Consider the following 25028-nt stretch of genomic DNA (forward strand, 5'->3'; position numbering starts at 1 on the left):
CATAGAGTCCACCCCTCTGAGCTCTGCGAAGGCAGATGTCACTGCTATTTTTCTCACGACTGTCTTTCCCCAGCACCTAGCAATGGTGTCTGGTATAATGTAAGTACTTGATAGCTATTTGTTCAATAACAAATGAATATTATTATTAATAATAATAACAATAATATACTCTTGTTTTTTGTTTTTTATTTTTTATTTTTTTATTTTTTGAGATGGAATCTCACACTGTCGCCCAGGCTGGAGTAAAATGGCACGATCTCAGCTCACTGCAACCTCTGCCTCCCAGGTTCAAGCAATTCTCCTGCCTCAGCCTCCTGAGTGGCTAGGATTATAGGTGCACACCACCACGCCCAGCTCATTTTTGTATTTTTAGTAGAGACAGGGTTTTACCATGTTGGCCAGGCTGGTCTCAAACTCCTGACCTCAAGTGATCCTCCCACCTTGGCCTCTCAAATTGCTGAGATTACAGGCATGAGCCACCGCACCTGGCCAATAATAAAAATGACATAATCTTAAAGGACATAGTGGGCCAATATACACTTACTATGTACCAGGCACTGTGCAAAGCGCTTTATATGGATTATTTAACTTAATTCTCACAAGTGCCTATGAAGATTATTGTCCATAATCTACAGATGTGGAAGCTGAGACTCAGAGAGGTTAGGTAACTTACGGAGGGTCACACAGCTGTTAAGCAACAGAGACAGAATTTAAACCTGAGTGTCTCACTCCAGAACTAACCATTGAGTAGAAGAAGTCAGTCATATCAAGAACAGACGGTAGAATCTACGAGAGGCTAGGCCTGAATAGAAGAGTTGAATCTAATAATAGTAAAAGCAATAACTATCACTTATTTCATATTCACTGTATGAAAGGCATTATAATGAATGTATTTTCTCATTCGAATTCAACTATAACTCTATCAAATAGCCATGCTCTCTATTTTGCCTAAGAAACAACAGAAAGGCCAAGCAACTTGCCCAAAGTCACATGCTTAATAGCATTGGAGCCAGAAATTTTTTGTTTGGTTGGTGTTTATTTTTTTCAATTGACATATAATTATACATATGCATTGGGTAAGAGCCAGACATTGGATCCAGGCTTGTGACTTCAATATCTGTAGGCTGAACCATTTGATCTCTTTGGGAAATTTATATATATATTTATTTATTAACTATTTGGACATGAACAAATTTTTCCTTCAGCCTTTTCATATCCATGATTTTGGAAAATTGAGCAATTATATATGTAGACAATTAACAGAGAGCACATGTAGCTGTGATTTTAAACATGCTTATCCTCTCCCATGCATGTGCCATAGCTGTATTTGATAAGCATCATGTCTGTGTTACTAACAAATCACAATTTTAGATTAAGTGGCTATAGGCTTCAGTGAATTTTATATGCACCGGTAGGTTTGGGGGGGAAATTTTCCAAATTATTTTCATCTATCTAGTTTCCAAATCATGTATATGGTTGCATGATTATACTACATATAGATGTGTTTCTCAATTTCTGTTTTGAGGATCTATTTCTATGATTAGTGTATCTTTATATTCAGGTCTGCTCCAATGCATTGATCTAAGATTTTTAATAGTGGATATATTTATCAAAACCTGCTTCATGAATATCTGCCAAGTTATGCCCATTTTTGTCAAATATGTAAACTACAACGAGACTCTACACCATCATTGTTCCCTTCCTGAGGTGTTTGAGATTTTCACATCACAATCATGTTTTTATATTGGTCCATGCACGAGTATTGATGTACATAAATGTGCATTTGTATAACTGTGTATCTCTCTGTCTATGGACAAGATGGGGTGGGGGAGTGGGATGTGGAAATGAGAGAATTATTAAATGCCAAGTAGCTGTGCAATAAATTCCATTGATTTTATAAACTCCAACTTGTCTTCAGTCTCCTTCCATTCTTTATCCTGGGGGCATTGCAACAAAAACCTGTTTTAAATACCTTTGCTTCCCCCCTCCCCCTCCCCAAAAAAGTGTCAATATTTTATTTGGATTTTTAACTTCGCTCCATAACAGTTGTTTGACCTCCTGACTCATGCGAGTCACATAAATTCTGGGACTTTATTCAGGAGCCATGTTCCTGCTATTGAATAAGCAATTTGGGAGGGTGAATTAATGACTTGTGCTGTTGCTGGAAAGTCCCTGAAGAAATATTAAAATTGCTTGCAGACTGAATCAATACTCCGTGAACACCCAGCAAGAGGGCTTTGGCTCTGGAATGGCCACAGAAGGTAGGGCTGGGTAGAGGAAGGGGAATTCCTGCACCCAGCTTAGTGAGCTCCCTTCCCACCACCACCTTTCCCTTTATCCCTGGAGCTCTGTCATTTTCACTAACAGCGAAGTCTTATTAAATCCCAACCAGGATAGAACTGAATTGTCCTGTCTCGGGAAGCAGGCTCAGGGGACAGTTTACTCTCTTACTAGCAATGAGAGCCCAGAGGCCTTATTAGAGGTGATGGTCTGGACACGTCCACCTGCTGGAGAAACAGCATGGTGCTGCTGCTTTCTGGCAGGCTGCATCGTGCTTGGGAGGACTGCAGCTGTGATCGTTTTCTGCTGAGTGTGCAGGAGAATTGGGTGCTGCGCTACTGGCTCTGTCTCTGTATGTGTCTGCCCATGTGGCTCAAGTGGCCACATGGTTTCAGCCTGTGGGTATGGGTGTGCCTATGGGATGCAGAGTTCGAACTGTGTTGTGCATTACCGTGTATTATTGCATTGTGTTGACGCATTCCGGCAGCTAGCTTAATGTTTGTTACTTGGTGTTTTGTGGTATTGTATTGAGGTGGCTGCACTTTGTGTAACACTGAGTTGGAGGAATTTGAGTATTGTTTGGTGGCAGTGTCTGTGTTTCTGCTTTGAATTATTGTGTTCATTGATCATATCAGCATCTTTTTTCCCTAATGTATGTCTCAGAGATTAGGTTAATGGGTGTCTCCTTGGTGATGTGGGTTGAGTAATGATGCTGGATCTGGGTGGTGGTGTATGATTCGGTAATTGCTTTAATTGCCTTCTTGGTGTCGTTGTGGGTGACAGGATCCATCCTTTAGCTTTTTTAGCTTACTCTGGCCTGGTCATTTGCACTGCTGCTTTTCAGAAGGAAGATTCTAGAGATGCAAGACAAATCTCTTCTTGATAACCAAAAATACGATTCTATTCTTCTTGGAAGCAAATGTCCCTGCTCTGCTGAACAGTTACGACTTTACCAAATGAGAACAGGTCTGCCTGATTTGGAGAGTTAAGCCCCTAGACCAAACCTTATGCCAATTGAGAGTCTAGATCCCTGCTGTAGCTAGAGGAGGATGGACGGGAGTAAACTTCCCAATCCCAACGGGAACAGCAACCTAAACTCTAGTTCCAAGAATCCCCATTCCACTCTACTCTGTGGCTCTGGCTATTAGCATCTTCTTCCTTCCCAGTATCTCTAGATGATGTGGCTCAGCAGTGGCCTGCACTGAGGAACACACACCATGGAAGAGAACAGAGATACACAGAGGTGTGACCATCTGCTAGGGTGCAGTGTTCCTGTTTTGAGCTTGTAAGAGACTGCAAAATATACAGAGTTCCCCAAGAGATTGCCTATGCCTGCACTTCCCTTGATCCAAAGTAGATATGAAGTATGGCATAGGGAATAGGCATGTGGGTTTTAGAGCCAGGACTGCATGGGTTCAAATCCTACTTCTGCTACTTAGTCTGTGACCTTGAGTAAGTTATTTAACTTCTCTGTACTCCAGCTACCTCGTCTATAACAATCCTATAAAGCCCTATGGGGTTATTTAGGATGCTTAAATCAATTAATGCATGAAACATGCTTATAACAGTTCCTACTGTAGTAAGCACTTGTTACCACTATGATGATGATGATGATGATAAATATAAAGGCTTTCTGAGTAAAGCAGCCATAAGATTGGCCCGTGTATGTGTATAAACATGTACACATCTGTGCTAGTGTACATAAAATCCTAAGACAAATTAAGAGGTGTATGTGTGTGTGTGTGTTTTAAGCAGAGAAGTGCAAAAATTGCAGCCAGGTAGCACAGGGGCAGAGGGTAGTTCTCTCCCTGCCATCTGGGCAGTGGCAGGGGCTGGGGGTTGACAGAGCTCACCACTGCCTATGCCCACACAGACGGCAGCATCTGGCCCTGCATCCGGTAATGAATAGGCAGCCCTTGATTTGTTTCATACTACAAGAAAAATGTAAGGATGATTGAGCTTTCAGGATTCTAATTTTGCTCATTAAAAACATTTACCTTCTAATTTGAAAATCAGAACCTTTACCAGCTAATAGGCATAAATGACGAATAATGAAATCTAGGAATTTGAGAACGATGCAAAAGGTATAAAATGTACCAGATAAGTGACTGTTTAAGAATTTGGGTGTGGGTCTTACGGCCATCCATTGAGCTGAACTTGGTCACCTAACTAAGCCAAAGGGGCAGGGAGAAGTTGAGGCAAGAATGGGATTGCACCTCAGTCTTTTTCCATAGAAGTTCCCATAAAGATGAGAAACACATTGTCATGAGTTTGGGAAACTGGTTTTCATATTTGCTCTTGTCAGGCAAAGAATAAATAGAATTTGCAGTTGTCCAGTTAGTTGGGGCCATTGCATCAAATAGATTAAGCCCAAAGTAATTTTTTCCTGAAATTTTTTTCTTAAAAACTTTTACTCCTTAGTAATGGAAATAACTGCAATGATTGTCAAACTCCCATGCTTCCTTAGAATATCCAGACATGCCAGACAAGAATAGACAGATTTCATTTGAATTTGTTAAGTATTTGCTCACTTCTCCCTTTCCTCTTTCTTCTTCGTCTTATCTCCATTTTCTCTCCTCTCTTCCCCTCCTCTTCTTGTTTACCTCCCTTTCCTCTCCCCGTATGACATTTAAGAATCAGTGGAACCCTTCAAATGCATCAAGTAAGGACTTTTTGCCCACTACCATTTCATTTTATCTTTTAAAAAAACTACAAAATGCAAAGCACCACAACCTACGAAGATGCCATGAAGCCCAGAAAATGCCAACCTTCAATTCCTCAAGCAATAGCAGGCTCATCCAAGAGGAGTGTGCAGTTATACAAAGTACACACACACACAGCCACAAGGGCTGGGCTCTCAAAGTCGACAAAGGGGCAATTATCTGACTAATTCTGCTCAGTGGTCAGATTACTGAATCATAGAGGGTCTTTTTTTCTGGAAATACACTGAGTGGGCCCTCTTCCTAAATCCATCTGGGCTCACGAGGGACCATGATTCTCACTGGCATTCATGATACACAATTCTGTTCACAGAATATCCTTTTGGCTCTTCAAACTTTTTTATTTAAAAATATTTCAGGCCGGGCACGGTGGCTCACGCCTGTAATCCCGGCACTTTGGGAGGCCGAGGCGGGCGGATCACAAGGTCAGGAGATCGAGACCATCCTGGCTAACAGGTGAAACGCTGTCTCTACTAAAAATACAAAAAATTAGCTGGGCGTGGTGGCGGGCGCCTGTGGTCCCAGCTACTCGGGAGGCTGAGGCAGGAGAATGGCGTGAACCTGGGAGGCAGAGCTTGCAGTGAGCCGAGATGGTGCCACTGCACTCCAGCCTGGGCGACAGAGCGAGTGAGACTCCGTCTCAAAAAAAAAAAAAAAAAAAATTTCAATGTTTGTGCATACACAAAGCAGAATGCATACACAAAGCAGAATGCATACACACTGAAATAGACACATAACAAGAAATACAGACTTGCTTATTACTACTGCAATAATAATAACTAGCATTTATTGAGCACTTAATACCTGCCAGGTGCAATTCTAAGCAGGTTTATGTGGACTCACTCATTTAACCCTCATGAGAACTTATGAGAGACATACACAATTATCCCCCACATTTTATGAGTGAAGAAACTGGGGCCCAGAGAGGATATAAGGTGGATCCAGTACCCTCTAGCCAGTGAGTAGGGAAGCCAGCTTCAAACTCTGGCAGTTTCTCCCCAGAGCCTGCTTTCTAACACTATGCCACATAGCTTTATGTGAATTGCCTAGCACATATGCTAAGCACCTACTTGCTTCTGAATGGATGAATGAAAAGATAAATGAAGAAAAAGCCACATGTATTAAGAACCTGACAGTCTCCCTTAAAATGGCAAAGTGGACTCCCTTAGAGAAACCAGGTCTAACAGGCAGCCTAAGCTTATTTGGACAAAGTGATCTGCCCCCCTGGCCAACTTTTGGGTGAAGGAAAACTCTCACCAGCTGTGCTTGTTCCAATACTAACTACTCTAACCACCAGACCTCCACCTGACTTAGAGCCCAGCCCAGCCTCCTTTCAAGCCAGAAATCAAGCTCAAACACATCAAAGATGCTTTCTGATGACAATACTTTGTTTCCTGGAATATTTTTCTCTGAAAACAGGTGTTTCCCAATGTGTTGATTCTGTGCCTGGATAAAAAACTGAGAAATTCAATCAATTATGTGGACATTTCTAAATCACCAGATCTTTGGCATCATATCGACAACCTTTATAGATGATTGACTGAAGTTTTGGTTTCCATCCAGATGTTTGGGAGTTGCCACAGTCATTAACCTGTTTGTCAGCAAGTGCTCATGCATTTCCAAGAGGCATAAGTGAATACTAAAAAGGAAAAGAGTAGCCCAGAATAAAACAGAAAAAGGAGGACAGGGGTAGCAGCTATTTGACAAAACCAGTCAAGCAGGCAGTGTTCTGGGAATGGGTTGCTACCTTAGAGATCCATTAGAAGGTGGATCCAGCTCACAAGAGACTCATGTGTTTAAAGACCTTTAAAAACCTCATACAGCTGTATCCTCGACTGCCTACCGAACTGTACCCAATCAGATCCCTGCAAGGAGGAACTGCTGGATCAATCCCAGAGTCCAGCATAGACAACAGCTTGCCCATGGTGCGACCGATCCACCCTCTGCATACTGACACTCTCTGGAAGTCTGCGTGCCTGTGCGTTTAGCATCTCTACGTATTGTCAGTCCAAGCTGTGGATTCTGCAAAGCTTGGCATAAAGCCGGTTTGTGACTTTGTACATGTACCCCTATTTGTGATTTAGTGCTCTGTCTTCTATCATTTCTTCTACCTCCATTTCCTTTCCTGCTTGACTTTTTAATGCTATTTACAACTTCCTTATCTAGAGAGCAGCATAGCTATCTTTCAGTGTCTCTAACTGATATACCCAACTAATTTTTCTTGTGCAGGTTTTCTCTCCCCTCGACTTAATTTATGTTTTTAGTAAATAGGAAATGTAGATTGTTCCATTCAGTAGCATTTAGGATTACCACTTTTATCAAGGGATCATGGCACTAAAGGACTCCTTGCAAGGGACATTTGTTTATTCTTATGAGAAACCGGCTCTCCTTATGTGCAAGAAGGCTGCGTGCGTGCAGGCGTGCATGCACAATGTCCTCCTTGGTTTGTGCCTCTATGCTTCACTGCCCCATGTCAATGCCACTTGGCACTGGCAGGAAGAGCCCAGTGAAACCCCAGTATGGACAGCAGATGACCCTCAAACTGCTGGAGATAAATCCAGGCCTTTGACCCTTCCTGATGGCCACTTAGTCCTTTATTTTTCTTTTTTTTTTTTTAATAGAGATGGCCCTCACTATGTTGCCCAGTCTGGTCTCAAACTCCTGGGCTCAAGCAATCCTCCTGCTTCAGCCTCTCAAAGTGCTAGGATTACAGGTATGAGCCGCCATGCCGAGCCTGGCAGGGCTGCTTCCTCCAAATTATCTCTCCCATGTACTCCTTCATCTCATAGCTTCAGAGGAGGCTTGTGATATTCACAAGTAAGATTTTGGGGGTCTATACTCCTAGAGATGTGGGTTGGTAGGGAAGGAGGGTGGGAAACCAGAATAATGTCTCCCTATATTCCTGGTAATCTATTGCCTTTTTCTCCTTCTCTTCAATTCTTTCTACATCTTCTCCCCATTTACTAACTCTATTTGACCTTGAACTCTGGCCTCTCCTTTCACACAAGAATCTGTCACAAGGGGGACAGCACCTCCAAAGAAGCAGTCACCTGACCTGACAGGCCTGGAGACCAGTAGCCAGAAGGGCCAGCCCATCACTCCACTCCTGGAAATAAATCCCATTGTATTTGCATTTTAATTTTCCACATAAACAAAGGCCCAGGGTACTCGCTTGGGCAGCATCACTGGACGAATTTAATTAGAAATGAAAAGTTTATAGGGCCCTCTTTAATGCGATTAATGCTCAGTTAACGTTTATCACATTCAGATGCTGGAATCGCCTTTTCTAAGCAGCCACTGGCCATGAAATGAATTTCTCTCAACTTTTTTTGTACCCACCCTGGAAGGTCATCTCCTAAGGGAGTCTGCGTGGCCTTCCTGGCTGTCTCCATGGGGCCAGGAGTGACCTGATCCACAGAGCCAAGTTCAGAGGAAACGAGGGTGGGGGAAGAAGGAAAGTGTATATGCTGGGTGGGAGGGCGGAGGGTCGAGAGTGCAGGTGAGCACTGTTTCTACGAGGAGCTGAACCCTAACCAGGGCTATACTCTCCGCAGGAGCTAAGTGTTCAGCCCCAAAGATGGGCTAAACGACTTCATAGCCCCTTCCGTAATTTAAAAAAAAAAAAAAAAGATACCACACCCCACCCCGTACAGTCCATTTCTGTGGCCAAAAACTAGGACTTAGCAAGGCATGTCTGTGTTGATCACATCTGGCTCCCACTTCTCTCTTCCTGTCTTCTGCTGTCTCTCTTCTACCCTCCCCTCGCTCTCATCTGGAGTCTGCTAGGGTTTCCCTTCCAGGACCATTGCAAATGGGTAGGAACCCGAGTCCCAACCCCAGTCCTACCTCCTTCTCTCTGGCTCTCCCAGACTCCAGACAGTCACAGTCGGAAGGCTGCCTGCCCTAGTGTCAGCTCCTCCGAGAAGCAGCGGGGAGTGGGGAACATGAAACCTCCATTGGTCCCTAGAGGAAGGATGGCCTTCCTTATCTTATCAGATTCTCCTCACTCTTTAATTAGAGTCTTCTGAGATTGGCCCCCTAACCCAAACCAGCTAACCCGAGGAATGAGGAGGAGGAGGAGGCGAAAGAGGAAGAAAAGTAAGGGACTAGGGGAAGGGAGAGTGGTATCCACTCTGCAAATGATAAAAGGAGGTGACTATCTTGACCTTTGTCTCTACCCAAATACATGCTCCCTTTGAGGATGTCAGCAGACACACAAGAAACAACTGCTTCCAGTTCTCCTAGGGCAATACTAAACACACCCTCCACCCTGGCCATCACACATGGCTTGGTTCACTCATCCAGCAGAGCAAATGCACACTACTCACAAGCATTCACATCCCCAAACTTGTGCATGCACACAGACCAGATGTGTAGGGACCCTGTGTGTACCTTTCAGAACCCCCGCTCATTGACCCATCGGGATGTCTACTGTCCATTCAACCACGTGCTCTCCAGGGAACATTAATTAACATCCCAAACAGGCAGGCCATCCAAGTGATAACAGGGACTTTCATTCTGGGACCAAACAATCCCTTTAGCCGGAAGCCTTCTGAATAGCAAACCACTAACTCCCAGTTTGACAAGACTGACTCCTTTCGAGAGCTCCCTGGGAGCCAGGGCCATTTAGACAGCTTCCCAGGGCATAGAAGCCAGGCCTAGCTGGATACCACCAGCACACATAGTCTTTCCAAAGCAGAGCCGTGCACAGAGGCTCCCAACACATCACCAACTTCTCTTGGGACAACACACTAAGGCAGGCACCACTGCTTGCCCTCCAAAATTAGGATCAGAGCTTCTGGACTAACAGGCAGAATGAGTGTCTCCTTTCTGACCACCTCCATGTCCGGCAGACCAGAAGCTGCCTGCAGACTCCTCATGCCCTTCAGCTTCTATCGCCTGCCTGCCAGGTATGGGCTGGGCAGTTGGGCCCAGCAAAGACCCCCAGGCCAAGAGGGAGAACCCAGACCAGGGAGAGCAGCCCCCAGTGCTCACTCCCATTTGCTCATGCTCAGGGGCCACTTTTGTTCTCCCTTTCTGCCTGCTCCCCTCTCTCCCAGTCCTCTCCAATCCTTCCTCTCTGATTTCTTGACTCTACTATGCCTGCAGGGTGAACACAGTTCTCCTCCCAGCCTGCTGCCCTGCCTTAGCCTTGCCAGGAGCCACCGGTCCTGTCCCTGGCTTGCTCTGTTCCCAGGTGGCAGCAGAGAGAAATCTGTGGTTCAGGCAGGACTGAGGGCAGGCAGAGGAAGAAGTCCAGAGCAACCCGGCCAAAGGCTCTGGGTGGAGATGGCTCTCAAATCTAGTACCCCCAGCAGGCAGGGGCCTCCCTCCCTCCCTTTTGGCTGCTCTCCTACTCTCCCTCTCCAGCCTGCCAGGGACCAGGCTGGAGCCACTGCTGGCCTGCCTCACAGCCTGCCGAGAGGGGCCACAGCCAGGCCATTGCAGCACACTCACGAGGTTCCCTCTCAGAAAGGGCTGCATAGCTCCAGCCAGGCCGCTATCCCTCCCATGCCACTTCCTTCGCTCCATACTCTTCTCAGAAACCTGCTTACCTTCCTCTTCCCCTTTCTCCTTCATCACCTCTGGGCCTCTCCTCAGGGCCCATCAGCCTGTACTACCAGCTGCCTGGAGCTCAGGCTTCCTCCCACCACCCCCAAGACCTTGCAGGGCCACCAAAGGCTCCAGCTCGGATGAGCAAATCCAAGCTCCCTTTGCGGGCTCTGCCGTGCAACATCCTGCTCAGCCATGTGCTCCAATCCTGAACAACACTGTCCAGCCCAAGGCAGCACCCTTCCTTCCACCTCTCAGCTTCATCGCTTCCTGCCTCACTCTCCCAGTCCTCATCCTCACTTTCTGCCCCTCCATACCCACACCCCACCTCTCCTCCTCTGGCTATAGGGAGTCATAATCTCTCCTCCACTCCCTTCCCCAGGAGCTTCTGGACCAAGGGACCCAGGAAATGTCCCATCCCCTTCCACCTGCATGGATGTTACTGCCCTGGTCTAAGGCAGAGAGATAAGTCCATCCAGTCAGGTCAACCAAAGGCTACTGAGTGCTGGCCAATGGACGGAATCAGGCCCAAAGTTGAGTTTTATTCCATTTGCACAGAGTTTTTAAAAATCCGGTCTTCCTGAATCACTGCCTGTAGGCAGGGTCCATGTGCTCCAGTTGTTTGTCCAGTTCTCGCCACTTTTCATCTCATATTCTGGAGCCTCTTCCTGCTGGGGCTGGGGAGTCTTTTGTGCTCATGACTCCTGGAGCCATAGTGCGTCTCCATCATTGCTTTTGGCAAACCCCAGTCTGGACTTCTGGGCACTGCTTTCCTTCCCCCAACATCCCTACAACAAACCTGAACTTTTCTAGAATAGAATGGCACCTGACTCGCTCCCCCTGCCCTGCTCTCTTTCTGTCTCTTTCCTTCTCTCTTGGAAAACACAAAATCTGTTCTCATTACATTATCTCTCAGAAAGCAAAAGAAGGGGCCTCATTTCTCCCACGGTTGTCGCGGATGTGCCATGAGGGGACCCTGGCTCTACAGCCTCGCCTGTCTACCTCTTTCCTGCGCACTTCTCTCTTACCTGAGAGTTCCCAGCCTAAAAGAGGCTGCTCCCTCTCCTGCAGGACCAGATCATTCTTCTTTAGCTTCCCATACCCTCAACAGCTCCCCTGTGCCCAGCCCTCTACAGGAGACCCGAGGCTGCCTCTGCCATCATGCCTCATCTACACCCCAAGTCTTCTGCAGTGGCCAGCTCTGCATTTCTCACAAACAGTAAGCCTCTTCCTATGGCCCTCGCACCTGGATTATTGAGGAAAGACTTGCAGGCTGGCCCTGGGGTGAGCTCTGCCCCCCATTGTGTCCCAGTGCTGCTGCCATGCCTCCCACTGTGGGACCACAGCTTTGGAGGAAGGATTGTGTTGGGAAGAGCGTCTTCTTGGCTGCTTATGCAATTGGTCCCTAACTAATCCTGCCAATGGGGCTTGGACCCAAGTATCAAAGTAAGGATGGACAGCTGGTCACACAGCTCTTCATCACAAAGGTGGCATCATCGTAGCAAAGCCCCTCTTATCTGGGGTTAACTGGACTACAGAGTGTTACAATGCAAATAACTGAAGGAAAATGTGGCTCCAATTTGCCTAGATTATGAAATGAGGAATCTTCAGCCTAGCCTTATTGCCGCTGCCACCTCGTCCAATGGCCCAATGACTACTCGCCAATTGATCTGATGGCCCAAGTACAAGGTGTCCAGCCTTGCCTGTGACTGCAGGTCATGTCCTTTGAGCCTTTCTCCCTTTTCTCCTCTTGGCCTCGGAGCATTTTCACCTCAAAGCGGACATAGGTGGGCACCCACAGACACACACAAATCCACACACACAGAAGATATCAACTTCTACACTGCAAACCATCATGAATATATTCAAGCCATGCCTTGCTAGCCCCAAAACAAATAGCCTGTTCCACAAGAGAAAACCATCTCAACCTAGTAGTTCAGTGGTAGATAGAAAAACCAAAAGTGATTTAATTTTTCAGCTGTCTAATATTTCACTTGCTATTTGGGCATCGGTTGTGAGACTCTATTTCCCACTTCTCAGTTTCAGGAGCCCTTTCCCCTTCTCTAGACTCACCTGCATGGCTGGGGAGCTGCACTGGGGATAGCTGCACCTGAAGCTGCTTCCCCTGCAAGAATCTGAGCTCTGGACATCTGGCCTGGAGGGGCGAGGGAAGTGTGAGAAGAAACAGCAGGGTTGCAGAGAATTGGCAGGTCGGATGAGCATTCTTTTAAAGGACAGGAAGTGAAAAAGAAATTCTCTTCCGTGTACAGATGCTCCTTAACTTACAATAGGGTAATGGCTCGATAAGTTGAAAATATTGTAATGTAAGTTGAAAATGCATTGAATACATCTAATCTATGGAACATCATAGGTCAGCCTAGCCTAACTTAAACATGATCAAAACATTTACAGATGGCCAAAGTCATCTAACACAAAGACTATTTTATACCAAAGTGTTGGATATCTCATGCAATTTATTGAATACTGTACTGAAAGTGAGAAACAGAATGGTTGTTTGGGTACTTGAAGTATAATTTCTACTGGATGCATGTCACTTTTACACCATTGTTTTCCTCTTAATACAGAAACTCCAATTCCAGGTAGACACAAGGAGGGGGTGAAGATAGACTTGAGTATTAAGAGGCAACCCGCGGAGTAGCTATTGTTGGACACCTAAGAAGCTGGGAGCGGACAATGGGGCTCCTTCATCAGTCCTGCTAAGAAGACTGGGAAGCAGGACCCCTATCCCATGTGGGCTCATAGGAACCTCCTTTTCAGAGGGGTTTTAGGGGGTGTGGAGTGTGATTAATCTTCCACACCAGTTACTACTATTGTTCCTCTTTCTGTAGAAGCTGTAACATTCTAATCCACAAGCCCATGCCATCATGCATAGTCACACTATCCCATGTGCACCAGAACAAGCCCATTTCCCAAATGCTCTCCAAAACACATGTTTCCTACCACCTCAACTTCCAACTTTGCCTCTCATTCCCTGGGTCTATTTTGCACAATACTCCCCATCTAATACCAACATGCATGTGAAGCTATTGCTCTCCCCTGCCACATCCCCACCCACTCCCTAATCTCCCCTACTCCAGGCACCCCTGTTTCCCTTCTCTAGGGGCTGCTCCTGTTTGGCCCCATCTCCACTTGGCTAATTCCCCCTGTGGCCCCTCTATTGAACTGTTGTGCTGTCCATTTCCCTGTGACAAGGGCTCTGGTTACAGAGTTATTGATTGGTTTTCATGCAGACAGATGGGCCCTTCCCGAGCTCCCATCGAAATCTCTGGCTGTATGGGCTGATTGTTGCCTCTCAGGGTGTAGGATTGCACTGGAGACCACCCTCCACGCAGCCTCCTTTGCCTGGGCCATGAACGGTAATAAATGGAGGCAGCCTGAGCGATAATAAAAGCAATTGAGTAGGTTACCTGTGCAGACACAAGATTTATGCCTCTTCATATTTGATGTGATTGTTTTATTGAGTTCTCAGAACAGTTGGGACACTATTTATTTATTTTGGGTTTTCCCTCTCTTTTCTTCTTTGCATCACCTTCTGAAATGCACCTGGAGCTGTTGTCAGGCCCAACGCCTCCCGTCTGCCTCTTCTTGAGAGTCGCCAGCTGAGGTAGGAAGGCACGGCAAGCAGCCATTGCTCTCACCAGAAACCCCTTTTGTAGCCTGAACACCCACAGAACCAGCCAACAGGGAGACATTCAGACCAACAGGACTGAGGGCCAGGAAGCCCAGGCTAAAACAACTACAAAAACAAAAAGGGGCTTTTCAGGAGGACAACTCCAGCTCATTTTAAGGAATGAGAATTTCAATCATCATGCCTGTTTCAAATGTTATTCCGATGATGGGCAACCTCACAGTAGGGGACTGTCTCTGGGAAAGGACAGGTGAGTGAGGCCTCTGTGACAGAAATTGGTGCATTGGTCTGCTATTTGTGGGCCCAATCTGCTAGGCTCAGGCCACAGAAGGCGAGTTCCCTGTCCTTGTTTCTCCCATTCCTCTGTGGATAGAAGTCTTTTTCTGAACTCTCCAACTTGTCCTGTCTCTTTGCCACGAGACCAACAGCCCTGAACACCAAACAGCTGCAAAGGTATGGAGATGTGGTAGGCAGTACCGCCCCTCTGGCCAAGCTTCATGCCAAGCCAGGTCCAAGAGTTGAATAGGCAATGTTCTGGAGCCTGAGTTTCAGAAAGGGAGAAACAGACCCTAGCCTGGAATATATCGTCAACATTCCCTGGGCTAGGATGAATAGCTCCCAGCTTATTTGGAAAGGTCTTTGAACGAACAACTGGTAGACCATTGTCATCCCACTGCCTGACCCAAGGGGAACAATGACCTGAGAATGACTCAAAGACCTGAGAATGACAGAAGAGGGACACCCAAATGACATAGGATGGAATTCCTTAACACAGCCCTGGGTTGCCACTGCTAGGAGAATGAATGTACTCACCTAGAGCCTAACAGGCTAAGACAGAGTGTGGATAGTGGCACATCCATGAGAAGTTGATTCTGGCAGGGTCCACTCCAAAGATCTAGGGGCAGAGAGTGCCCTGACTCCAAAGAGTGTTAGGCAAGCTAAAAAAGTTAGAAGGTGACACCCTTATTGTCAGCTCTTCCCAAAAGAGCACCCTCAGGGGATTGTCAGTAACCCCAGACTCTACTTGGGGTCTGTGCCTGTTCTTTCAAAGGAGCTGTATTCTCTGCCCAGAGTAACAGCCAAACCAGAAGACTTTGGCATATAATCAGGAAAAGCCCTCCTGCTTAGACAATTGCTCAGCGATGTAACTAGGTGACTTTTTCCTTTTTCAGTAGCATGGATCTTCCTCCACCTCTCCCCTCTCCAGGCCATTTTCCACACCAGGTTTCAATCTAAAGTCCCCTGTTTATAAACACCTGCCCTTTACAGCAGCAGTGTACAAACCAAAAGCTGGCAACTCCATGCTCAGCCATTGGTAACCCAATGTTTAGCAAGATTCAGATAAATTCCACATGCTAAGGAGCCCAGTCAAGCCTTGAGATTTTTCACAGTGGTCTGTGGGAGTGGGGAGGCCTTCCTGACCCAGTCCTCTGGTTCAGAGAGGCATTTCTGAGGATTTGCTAGTGCAGAATACAGGCTGGATGGCCACGCCTTTATTGCAACGGAATCAGAGAATGCCAAAACCATTTTTAAAGAGTGAAAAAAGCAATTTAGTTTATAACCATAACAGCATATTTCAAGTGTGGCGACAGCATCTGTTTTGGGGAGGAGAAGATGAAAAACCATTGGCTCAGGTGGGTGAGCATGTGTGGACTTCTTTTCTTGCCAACCACCAGCTCATGCACAACCTTACTCATAACTGTTATAAAGTACCTAACACAAGTGGGCAGGTCACTACCAACAAAGCTCTAAACTCGAGAACCACCCATTCCCCAGTGCACCACACTTTCTGCACACAGGAAAATCTCCAGGCTCTTCCTACAGTAAGTGAGAATTCCCAAAACTGATAAAAGGCAAAGTTTCTGATATAACCAGCACTAGCAGAAACATCCTGTTTTTATCAGGCTTTTGGGTGAAACAATACATCTCAGATAAACCTTCCCTCTTCAGAGCAAAAAGCACCTACAGGAATGAAGATGAGAGCATGGTTCCCCAGGTGGATTTCTCCAGCCCCAATTCAGCAGCACACTGGGAAGCCCCCAGAATTCTTTCCAAAATATGAACCGTGAGAGGATTCTGGCCAAAAGCAAAATTTGGAATAGTTTTCCTGCTCCTTGTAGACAAAGCCAGCCATGAAGCCTAACTGCAGACCCAGGGTGGGCTGCCCGTGTTGTTGGTGGCTTATCTGTTCCTCTCCTACTCCCTCTCCATCTCCAGCAACACCTGCCCACAGATGGCTATTTCTCCACACCCAGAGGAAGCCTGTGTGCCCCTCAGGTGATAGGGCTCTGTGCTGGGCAGGTTCTGCAGCTGTCACAGCTGTCAAGCTGAGGCTACTCTTTCCCCACCCTCATCTCACTTGTGGCTCACTTGTCTACTTTGTCCTAATTCTGGTGGGTGCACCTCAAGACCTCTGGAGCTTGATCCTAGGGTCACCTGGCCCTTGCCCTCCATGGCTTTTCAGGATAGAAGCATTTCCAAACTTATGCCTAAGCCAGCTTCCAAAATCATCTCAGCCAATGAGGGGTGCATGTTGTCGGGGGAGGGGCACGGGGTGTCGGACGGGGCCACCACACCTGACTTGTTGCGCCACTCCTCTATCCCATTCAAGAGAAACAAATTACCTAAATCCTACATGACTCAGGTTTCTCCAAAGGCTTGAAAATTCTATTACTGACAACAAGCATTTCTCTTAAATGTTCTGCAGAAGACCACTACTCAGTTCCAGCAACACTGCACACAGCAGGGCCACTCTTGGCCCTTGGCTGTTCTTCTCTTGAGATCTCAGTTCCAACTCACTCCCAGGACCAGCAGTCAGCCAAGAGACTGAGTCTCTACATGGCTCATAAAACAGCGCTTTGTCCCCTTCACCTCCCGAAGTGCCACTCTTGCCTCAGCCCAAAGCTGCCCCAGCCTCCTCTCCTGGCTTTTAAAGCAAAGGGCTTATTCCTCTCCCAAACCACCCAGCGTCTTTCTCCAGCTCCTTTGGAAGGTATCTGAATGTCAAATCGCTATGCTTTCAATACCTGGCTGAGCCAGGCCGAGGGAGCTGGAGGGTTTTTGGAGGGTGTATAATTAGCTGATCAGTATTATGTTACCCTGTTCATAACTGAATAACCATTTTAATACAGATGGCACACACTGGGATAATTTCTGGGGTCGCCTCGCAGTACATTACAGCACGAGTGTGGCAGAGGGAATCTTCTTTAGCCAAGGTACATTCTACCAGCTAATTTTACCTGCTGTTTTCAGGATGATTTGGGATAATTCCATATAATTTGTAAAATATTTTAAAAATCCTTGATATGTGATGCCAATTTCAGAGTAAGGCACCATGTGAATTATTAGTTGTCCTGATAATGAGCTTATGAAGAATGCAAAAAATAACAAAGGTATGAGCTGCTTAGCCCTCTTTTCATTTTGGGGTGTCTTAAAATGGGGGGCCAAGGCTGGTGTGTGACTTGCGCAGGGACTCTGTGAACAACTGTCAGTTTGTACAGTTCTGTGATCTTGAAACCAGCCTGGGTTCCTGAGCCCAGTGCTGCTTGTATGTTCTGTAGGTACCACAGATAGGCATATTGGCACACCGGCTAGGGTGGGCATGCATGGAGTGTGCACATGTGTTCTCCCTGAGAGCACGCTGGAGGGGTTTGCAGACCAGGAGACCTAAATATCCTGTATGTCAAGCTGACTCAGCCCTGGGTCGTCCTCACGTGTGTGAGCCTGTCATCAGTGCAAAGACTTCAGCCTAGAGACAGGCACCTTAGGTAGTTGAGGGTATCACCCAAGGTTCAGTCTCAAAGTCTGGAGTTCTCCCTTCCTGCTTGGCACTCCCTCCTTGTCCAGCTCCTCTACTCCCTGCCAGTTGCTGGCTGGTGGTTGGCATTTGTTCTGCAAGCCCAGATCCCAGTGCTTACAGGCCAGAAATTTGTGTGGAGCTGGCTAGCAAGACCAGACTCCTGGGAGGTGAGCTTTGTGGGAGCTGGCAGGGAGGGTGAGGGAGCCAGGACAAGCGGCTGCCCCTGGGGAAGGAGCAGCCTTTAGAAAGGGCAGTCTGTTTGGAGGGATGAATAGACACTGGTCATTTTAAAGGCTCTGGCTGCAGGCTGTGATTGTCTCTAGATCCCAAGGCTGGATGCTGGTAATCTTGGAGTCTTAATTACCACAAACACTTGGATTCATTTCCAGGACGCCGGCGGGAGAAGCCTGGCAGGGAATACCCAGCCCTGAACTGCAGACAGCCCTGTCTGTCTGTCTGTCTGCCTCACAGGTTCCCTTTCTCTGATGGAAGGATTTGGGGCTGGGAGCAGGGAGAAAGGGCAGAGTCTGGACAAAGAGCAGAGACTGGGCGTGGGACACCCCTGCGGGCAGGAGCCAGGAGCTGGAGTTCAGCCCTGAAAACCCGGGTGGCTTGCTCACCTGTTGATGGAAGAGACGCTGGGCACTGTGTCATTGTCACAGATGCCCTCAGCCAGGAGCCGGTCTCGGATCTCCCAGGCGAACATAGTCGGGTTCTGTCGTTTGTATTCAGCAATCTTGTCCACCACTTTGGGCGTCGCCACTTTGGGCTTGGAGCCACCGATCACACCCGGCTTGATGCTGCCGGTCTCGTAGTACCTGCGCCGGGAAAGCCGGCGGGTCAGCCAGAAGCGGACGGTGGCGTGGCAGGGGGGCTGCAGGTTCCAGAGCTGCTGAGCCACTCTCCCGCCCGGCCCGCCGAGGCAGCAGAGTGGAGGGAAAAGGCCCAGTGTGGCTGAGCTGACTTCCTGAGGGTGCTTGGCTAGGACGAGGAGCGCCGCGGAGTAGGAGGACAAGGGGTACCATCCCTCCGGGGAGACGGCCACACCAGGGGCTGGGTGCGCACCAGCCCAAATAGGCACCGGTGGGAGTGAAAGCCCAGCCTTTCATTTGGGAAGAGCAAAAGGAACAGCGCTGCAAAGTCTCCGGGAGGCCAGGGTTGAGGCACCACCTCGGGCCCTTTCCTACTGGGCACAGAGCATCTATGGGAACAGGACCCTCCTTCTGCCTCCCAAATGCTGCTGCTTCTCCTCTCGGGGACCCATTTTCACTCCCACCCCATTCCTCTAATGTCCCCCACCCCATATGTGCCTTAACTCCATTAGGAAAGTCATCCTTCCCTTTCTGAAGCCGGAAACGGGCTGCCTTCTCACCAGGGACCAAGGGCAGGGCAGGCACTGGGTGACACTGCTCCACCCTCGCTCCTGGGTCTTCGGCCACCATCTGAACACTCTTTCCAAAAGGAGCACCTCTCCAGACCCCTTTGGGGATCTCCCTCTCCGGCTTGGCGTGCTGGACTTTTAGCCACCTCTTCCAGCTGGAGACCCAGGGCTGGCCGGGGAGGTAGGCAAGATGTCTCCCGGGACAGCTGCGAAGCCCTCACCTGCCCAGGATTTTGCTGACACAGCCGTGGCTGACCCGCAGCTGCCGGGAGATGTCACAGGGCCGCACACCCTGGTGGGCCAGCTCCACGATGCGCTGCCTCACCACGTCGGGTAGGGGCCGGCCGTTCACAAACACCCCCCCGAGCTGGTTCACACCCCCGTGCCCTGCTGGGGAGAGACAAGAAAAAAACACAACACCCCACACACAGCAGGGACCGGCCATTAGTCAGGGTCCGCGGTCCGGGACAGGCGAAGGAAGCAGGCAGGGCGGAAGGGCATGTTCCCGAACTTGAGAAGAAAGGTGGTGGACCCCCACGACCACGCGGAGGAGTGGGGACTGGAAGCACGGACGCTGGGCTGAAGACTGGGGTCTGGGCGAGAGGGCGACTCAGGCCGTGCGATGCAAGGTAGAAAGCGAAGAGGGGACTGGAGAGAAACCAGATGACAGAAAAGAGGGGAGAGGGGAGAAAATGCCAAAGGGGAATTCATGCCAGCGGAAAGGGCGTAAGAAAGCGAGGAGAAGGAAGGGCCTGGCAGAGGACTGGACTAGTGCGAAGCAGCATCCCGCCTGCGCCGCAGGCAACCAGGGAGCTGTCCGCGTGTGAGGGGCTTGGAGGCGGACGATTTGGGGGCGTCGGGGCTCGGCTGTTTATCCGAGCTCCTAGCACAGAGAGGGGATAAGTGCCTGACACATACACACCCCTTTGCTCTCTGCCTCTTCTCTAAAAAGTATTAAATTGTAATCGGAATTTTTCTACCTCTTTCCTGTGTTTGGTTTTGATGGGAAGTTTTTCTAATGTTATTTATCTATAGGGGGACCGTATCTCTCTTTCACTTCCTTAGTATCTGAAGTGGAGCAAGGAAGGCGGATGAAGCAGGGGCCCGGGGTCTGCTGCGCTCAGAGACAGGGAGGCAGCGGAGAGCGGCTCCAGGCAGCAGGCGGAGAATGCCGGCTGCTTGGGCTCGCCTGCCTGCCGCGCCGCGCAGAGCCTGGTTGGGGCCCACCGTCTCGCCCAGGTGGCACGGCATAGGCCGCGCCGGCGAGTTAATAACTCTCGGGGCGCCCTGTGTAGCCGATCCAAACCCGGCTCCCGTCCCTTTGACCCCTCAGACCTCGGCAGCTCCCCCAGGAAACCGAGCGGCTCGGGCGTTTGCTCTTTCGACCAAGAGAAGGGCACGGGGTTTCCAACCCGGCTCCAGCGCGGGCTCCTGATCTCGGAGCCGAGGCGGCCACTGGGTGCCAGGCCTGAGGGTGCTTCCTCGTGCCCCATTCTCCCTGGCCTACAGCAGTCTAGAAACCCTGCACCCAGAGCGATCAACCCGCAGCCGCAGTTACTGAGCAATCCAAGCGCAGAGACTTCTAGCGGCCGAGTCGGGTCGGCCCGGACTGGCAACCTGCAGCCCCTGCCCCGCTAGCCTCACGCGAGTTTCGGAGAAAGCGGGGACATCTGTGCCCCCCTCATTTCTCTCCTGTCCCTTTCTCGGGGGGTACCTAGAGCAAGCTCGGGTGAAACCCTGGGGAAAGACCTCTGATCGGGTTGCTGGGAGAGACTGACACCTCTTTTTTTACCCCCTTGCCCACCCCGTTAATCTCCCTATCTCTAGCCCCACTCCTCACCCTCCCCTCCCTCCGAACCCCGACCATCAATAATTTAGGCCCCGGGAGAACTCGCGTTACCGGTATGAAAAGGCGGCAGCTGCGGGCAGATTAAAGATGAATAATTCAGCCTCCCTGGGCTCAGGGCCCAGCCCCTCAGCCCCAATCTAAGGGGTGGGGATAGGAAGGGGACACGGCGGGAGTCCAGGGCTAGGGGACTGCAGCGAGCCGGCGCTGAGTCGGGCCTGGAACGCGCCACTGCCGCCCGCACCGACTCGGGCTGCGGTGTCTCACCCACCAGTCCACCGGCCCGCGGGCCCGCGCTGCGGCTCTCTCCCTCCGACCTCTGCTTGGCCGTGCAGAAACCTTTGGGTTTCAAAGTGGCTGCCCGCGGGCAGCCAGGACTCGGCGGAACCCCGGCAGAATCCGCAAAAAAGGAGAACGAGAGCTGTGGCAGCGGGCCGCGAGGCAGGCTGGCTGGGCGAAGACGGCGTGTGGACCCGGTTCCACTCCTCCGGAAAAGGACCGAGGCTTTCCGGCCCGCTCGCCGAGACCCGCGGAGGCCTGATGCCCTCGGCGCGGCTTTCCTGCGCTTGGAAATTACTTAGGAAAATATATTTTAACCCAGGAGTATTTTTAAACGCCCCCCCCCCCCCCCCCACCGCCCGCAACGCTAAATACAGACTTAGCGAAAAACACAGCTCTCCCTCCTCGGCTCTGTTGTCCTAAACACAGGTCCAAGCCAGGTCTAAAGTTTCCTTGTGAAAAGTTACAAATTATCCTTAATTATTAATCTGCAGATAGGGAGGAGTTTTCTATTTAGAATTTTATCTTTTAAAAAAAGCCTACAAAAAAATCTCAGAATAGATTTCAAGCTAAAGACATGGCATAAATTAAATTCAAATTTTATTAAAATAATTCCCTCTTCTCTCTATTTTTTTTCTCCTCTTCTCCCTTTTCTTCTGCAACATCATTTCAACCTTCTTTCTTTAATTTCCTTTCCCGTGTTTGGATTTCTCTTTTCCTTTCTTCTCAGCTTTGGCATTTGCTTTCCTTTTGTTCTTTCCCCCTCATTTTTTGCTCTTTGCTGACCCCCTGGCCAGGTTGCTGGCTGCCTGATCCTCAGTGGGGAGTCGGGAGTCTATAGGCAAGGAGCCTCCAGAGCTGAGAGCAGAGCTGCACTCTGCCGGGGGCCCACCTGGAAGGCTGCGCTGCTGGCTCTCTCCCTGACTTCGATTTCTTCTCGGAACCCCTCTTTGTTTTTAGAGCATCCCCCAGGCAGAGGTAGGGAAAGATGACCATCGTGTCTTGACAACCTGGGATTCCCAACGTGAAGGAAAGGGGAAGACAAGGGAAGGGGGATGGGAAAAAAAGGAAGAGGAAGAAAATATTTCAAACCAGCCAACAAGAAGCCTATGCTGGGCTGGAAGGGCTTGGAGATGCTGAGAGATGAGGGTCAGAAGGGGGCACCCCACCCCCACACTCTTCTGCCCAATTGTCCTGACACTGAGGCTGAACATTCTTGGAGTCTCCTGGACCCCACGACTCTTAAGTTTGAGAAAGATAAAGATATGGGGAGACAGGAGAGGGAGGCAAACAGAGGAAGAGAGGAAGAGAAAAAAGACAGAGAAAACAACAAAACAACACCCTGAAAACTGCCTGCTAATTTGCCCCCCAGCCCAGGGCAAGAGGCTCACTAGGGAGAGGGTGGCTGGAATCAGGGCTCCGAGGCCGTGGATCCCATGACCTAAGAAGGAGCGGATGGAAAGAGCAAAGGCAGGTGATAGGCACCAGGGAATGTAGGAAGGCAGGCAGACAGAGAGGTAAGTATGGGTGACAGAAGGCAGGAGAGAAGCTGGAGGCATTAGAAACACCGGGCGAGGGAAAGAGAAAGAACGAAAAGAGGGACCAGGAGAAGCCAGGGAGGCCTCCAAGATGGGACCTGAGCGCGAGGGGCCGGGGCCACGCTGGGACTGGACAGGGTTGGGACGGAGAGCCCCGAGCCGGGACAGGAGCCGGGCGCCGGTACTCACGGTGCATCGCGGAGAAGGGGTCTGCTTTGCAGTGCATATCCATGGGGAGGCAGAGGAGCGGGAGCAGCGCGGCCGCCGCCGCCGTGTCGCCTCGCAAACTCAACTTCAGGACTTGAGGAGAAAAGGGAGGGACGGTGGGGGAGGGAGGATGAGTGAACGCCCGGCTGCTGCGGGGCGCGCGGGGGCTCCTCCGGGTTGGCCAGAGCTTGCAACCGCACTGGCCGCAACTTGCCACTGTCGGGGCTCGGGGCTGGGCGGTCAGCAGAGTGGACCCGGGGCGGTGGGCCGGGCCGGGGTGTACTGGGGGTGCATGGCTCGCGCGGCAGCTGCAGCCAGGGCTGAAGCCGGGCTGGGGAGGCGACTCGCTCAGCTGCCCTGGAACCTGGTCATCCGAGAGGCAGTGGTCGGAGAGCGCGCGGGGCGGGGGCGGCCAGAGGGCGCCGGGAGGGGAGCCGGGCCTCTCCAAGTGCTGGCGAGTTGGCGAAGTTGGCAGAGAAGTAGCAATCCCGAGGATGTCCGAGCTGGCGCCTGCGGGAGGGGAGGGCGCGGGCCGGGCCCCCGCCCCCGGAAAAGGCAGGCGCACGCCGCCGCGGCCAAAGGGCCGGAGAGAGGGAGGGAGCCGAGCGGCGCTGGCAGCGCTGGGCTGGCCCCAGGTGGGTTGCGGCTGCTAGAAGACTCGGCCGGAGACTGGAGCCTCGGCTCCCGGTGTGTGTCTCTCTAAAAGCTGCAAAGCCCCCTCCAGACCCCCTCCCCCTCCCCGCGCCGGGAGATGGATGACTTGTCAGACAAAGGCAATAGATTCCACCACTCTGTGATTCGCCAGCGCCGGAGCCCCGAGCTTCGGCGAGGAGGGCCCCGCGCCTGTCACTCCGGTGCCGGCAAGGGGAGGGCAGGGGAGGGGGAAATGGGAGGGAGGGAGGGAGGGAGGGAGGGAGGGAGCAGCCGGCGAAGGAAGAGGGAGGGAGGGGAGCGGACCGGCGGAGGGGGAATGGGAGCCCGGGATTAAAACTACACTGAGAAACGAAACTCGCCGATAAGATAAACGTTAGATAAGGATAAAGAGCGGCCAGTCTAATGAATATTCAGGTAACGACAGAGGGCCTCGGAGCGCGCTGCGCTCTGAAGCCGGGCTCTCAGTTCTAACTCTCCCAGCTCTGCCATCCACTGGCCAGTGCCCTCCTGGGCCGCGCGGCCCCGGGCCCAGTGCGCATCCCTAGCCCCAACCCCACCACCCTCGGCTCTGAGTTCCCTTCCGTTCCTTCCCGGCTCTTCCTTCCTCTCTTTCTGGTCCTTCCCTTTGGCCTTTCCCTCCCGAGGTATCTTCCCACCCACGCACCCCCCACTTCTCATTCCACGGAAAAGTGTCCAGCAGTTTGTCTTGTCCCCTTCCGTTCCACGCGACTGCGCGCAAGGCCTCCCCAGTCCCCTTGCCCACCGGGTCTGGGCAGTCCAGAACGCTTGGTTAAGAATCGAGCTGAAGACCTCCGGCGAGTACCCACCTGTCTCGGTGGGACCCAGCGGATGGCGGGAGAGCCGGGGGACTTGGTATCTGAACCCTCGGGTGACTGGGAAGGGGGGCAGGGGAGGGAGACAGTGAGGAGCTGCAAGCTGCAGGTCGCTGGCGGCAGAGGATGTGAGAGACAAGGCTGGCTCTCCCCGGCTGGGGAGAAGAGGAGGCTGCGGACACGGCTGAGCTCCGCCCGCTGCTAGCTCGGTGGATCCGGTGCGAGCGCAGGAGGCGCAACGCACGGGGACGTCCCCACTCCTGCCTCCGCAGCTCTCTCTGGCACTCGC

General features: G+C 50.4%; 1 protein-coding gene across 5 annotated transcripts in view; it reads right to left on the minus strand.

The window, feature by feature from the left end:
• PAX2 (paired box 2) overlaps positions 1 to 24790 on the minus strand; it is an 82719-nt gene extending 57929 nt beyond the window's left edge. For 3 of the 5 annotated variants that reach the window (XM_055242954.2, XM_055242962.2, XM_055242947.2), the window contains exons 1-3: positions 23235 to 23429; positions 19604 to 19772; positions 18622 to 18819 (exon numbers count right to left, since the gene is read on the minus strand). In XM_055242954.2, coding sequence (XP_055098929.1) covers positions 18622 to 18819; positions 19604 to 19772; positions 23235 to 23277 — 410 coding nt within the window. In that variant the 5' untranslated portion in view covers positions 23278 to 23429. Of the gene's footprint in view, positions 1 to 18621; positions 18820 to 19603; positions 19828 to 23234; positions 23430 to 24733 lie in introns of those variants that run through there. The other 2 variants (XM_063628005.1, XM_055242966.1) reach the window with 2 other exon arrangements.
• Positions 24791 to 25028: the final 238 nt, after the last annotated feature.

Source organism: Symphalangus syndactylus, chromosome 2, assembly GCF_028878055.3.
Source record: "Symphalangus syndactylus isolate Jambi chromosome 2, NHGRI_mSymSyn1-v2.1_pri, whole genome shotgun sequence".
Lineage (NCBI taxonomy): Eukaryota > Metazoa > Chordata > Mammalia > Primates > Hylobatidae > Symphalangus > Symphalangus syndactylus.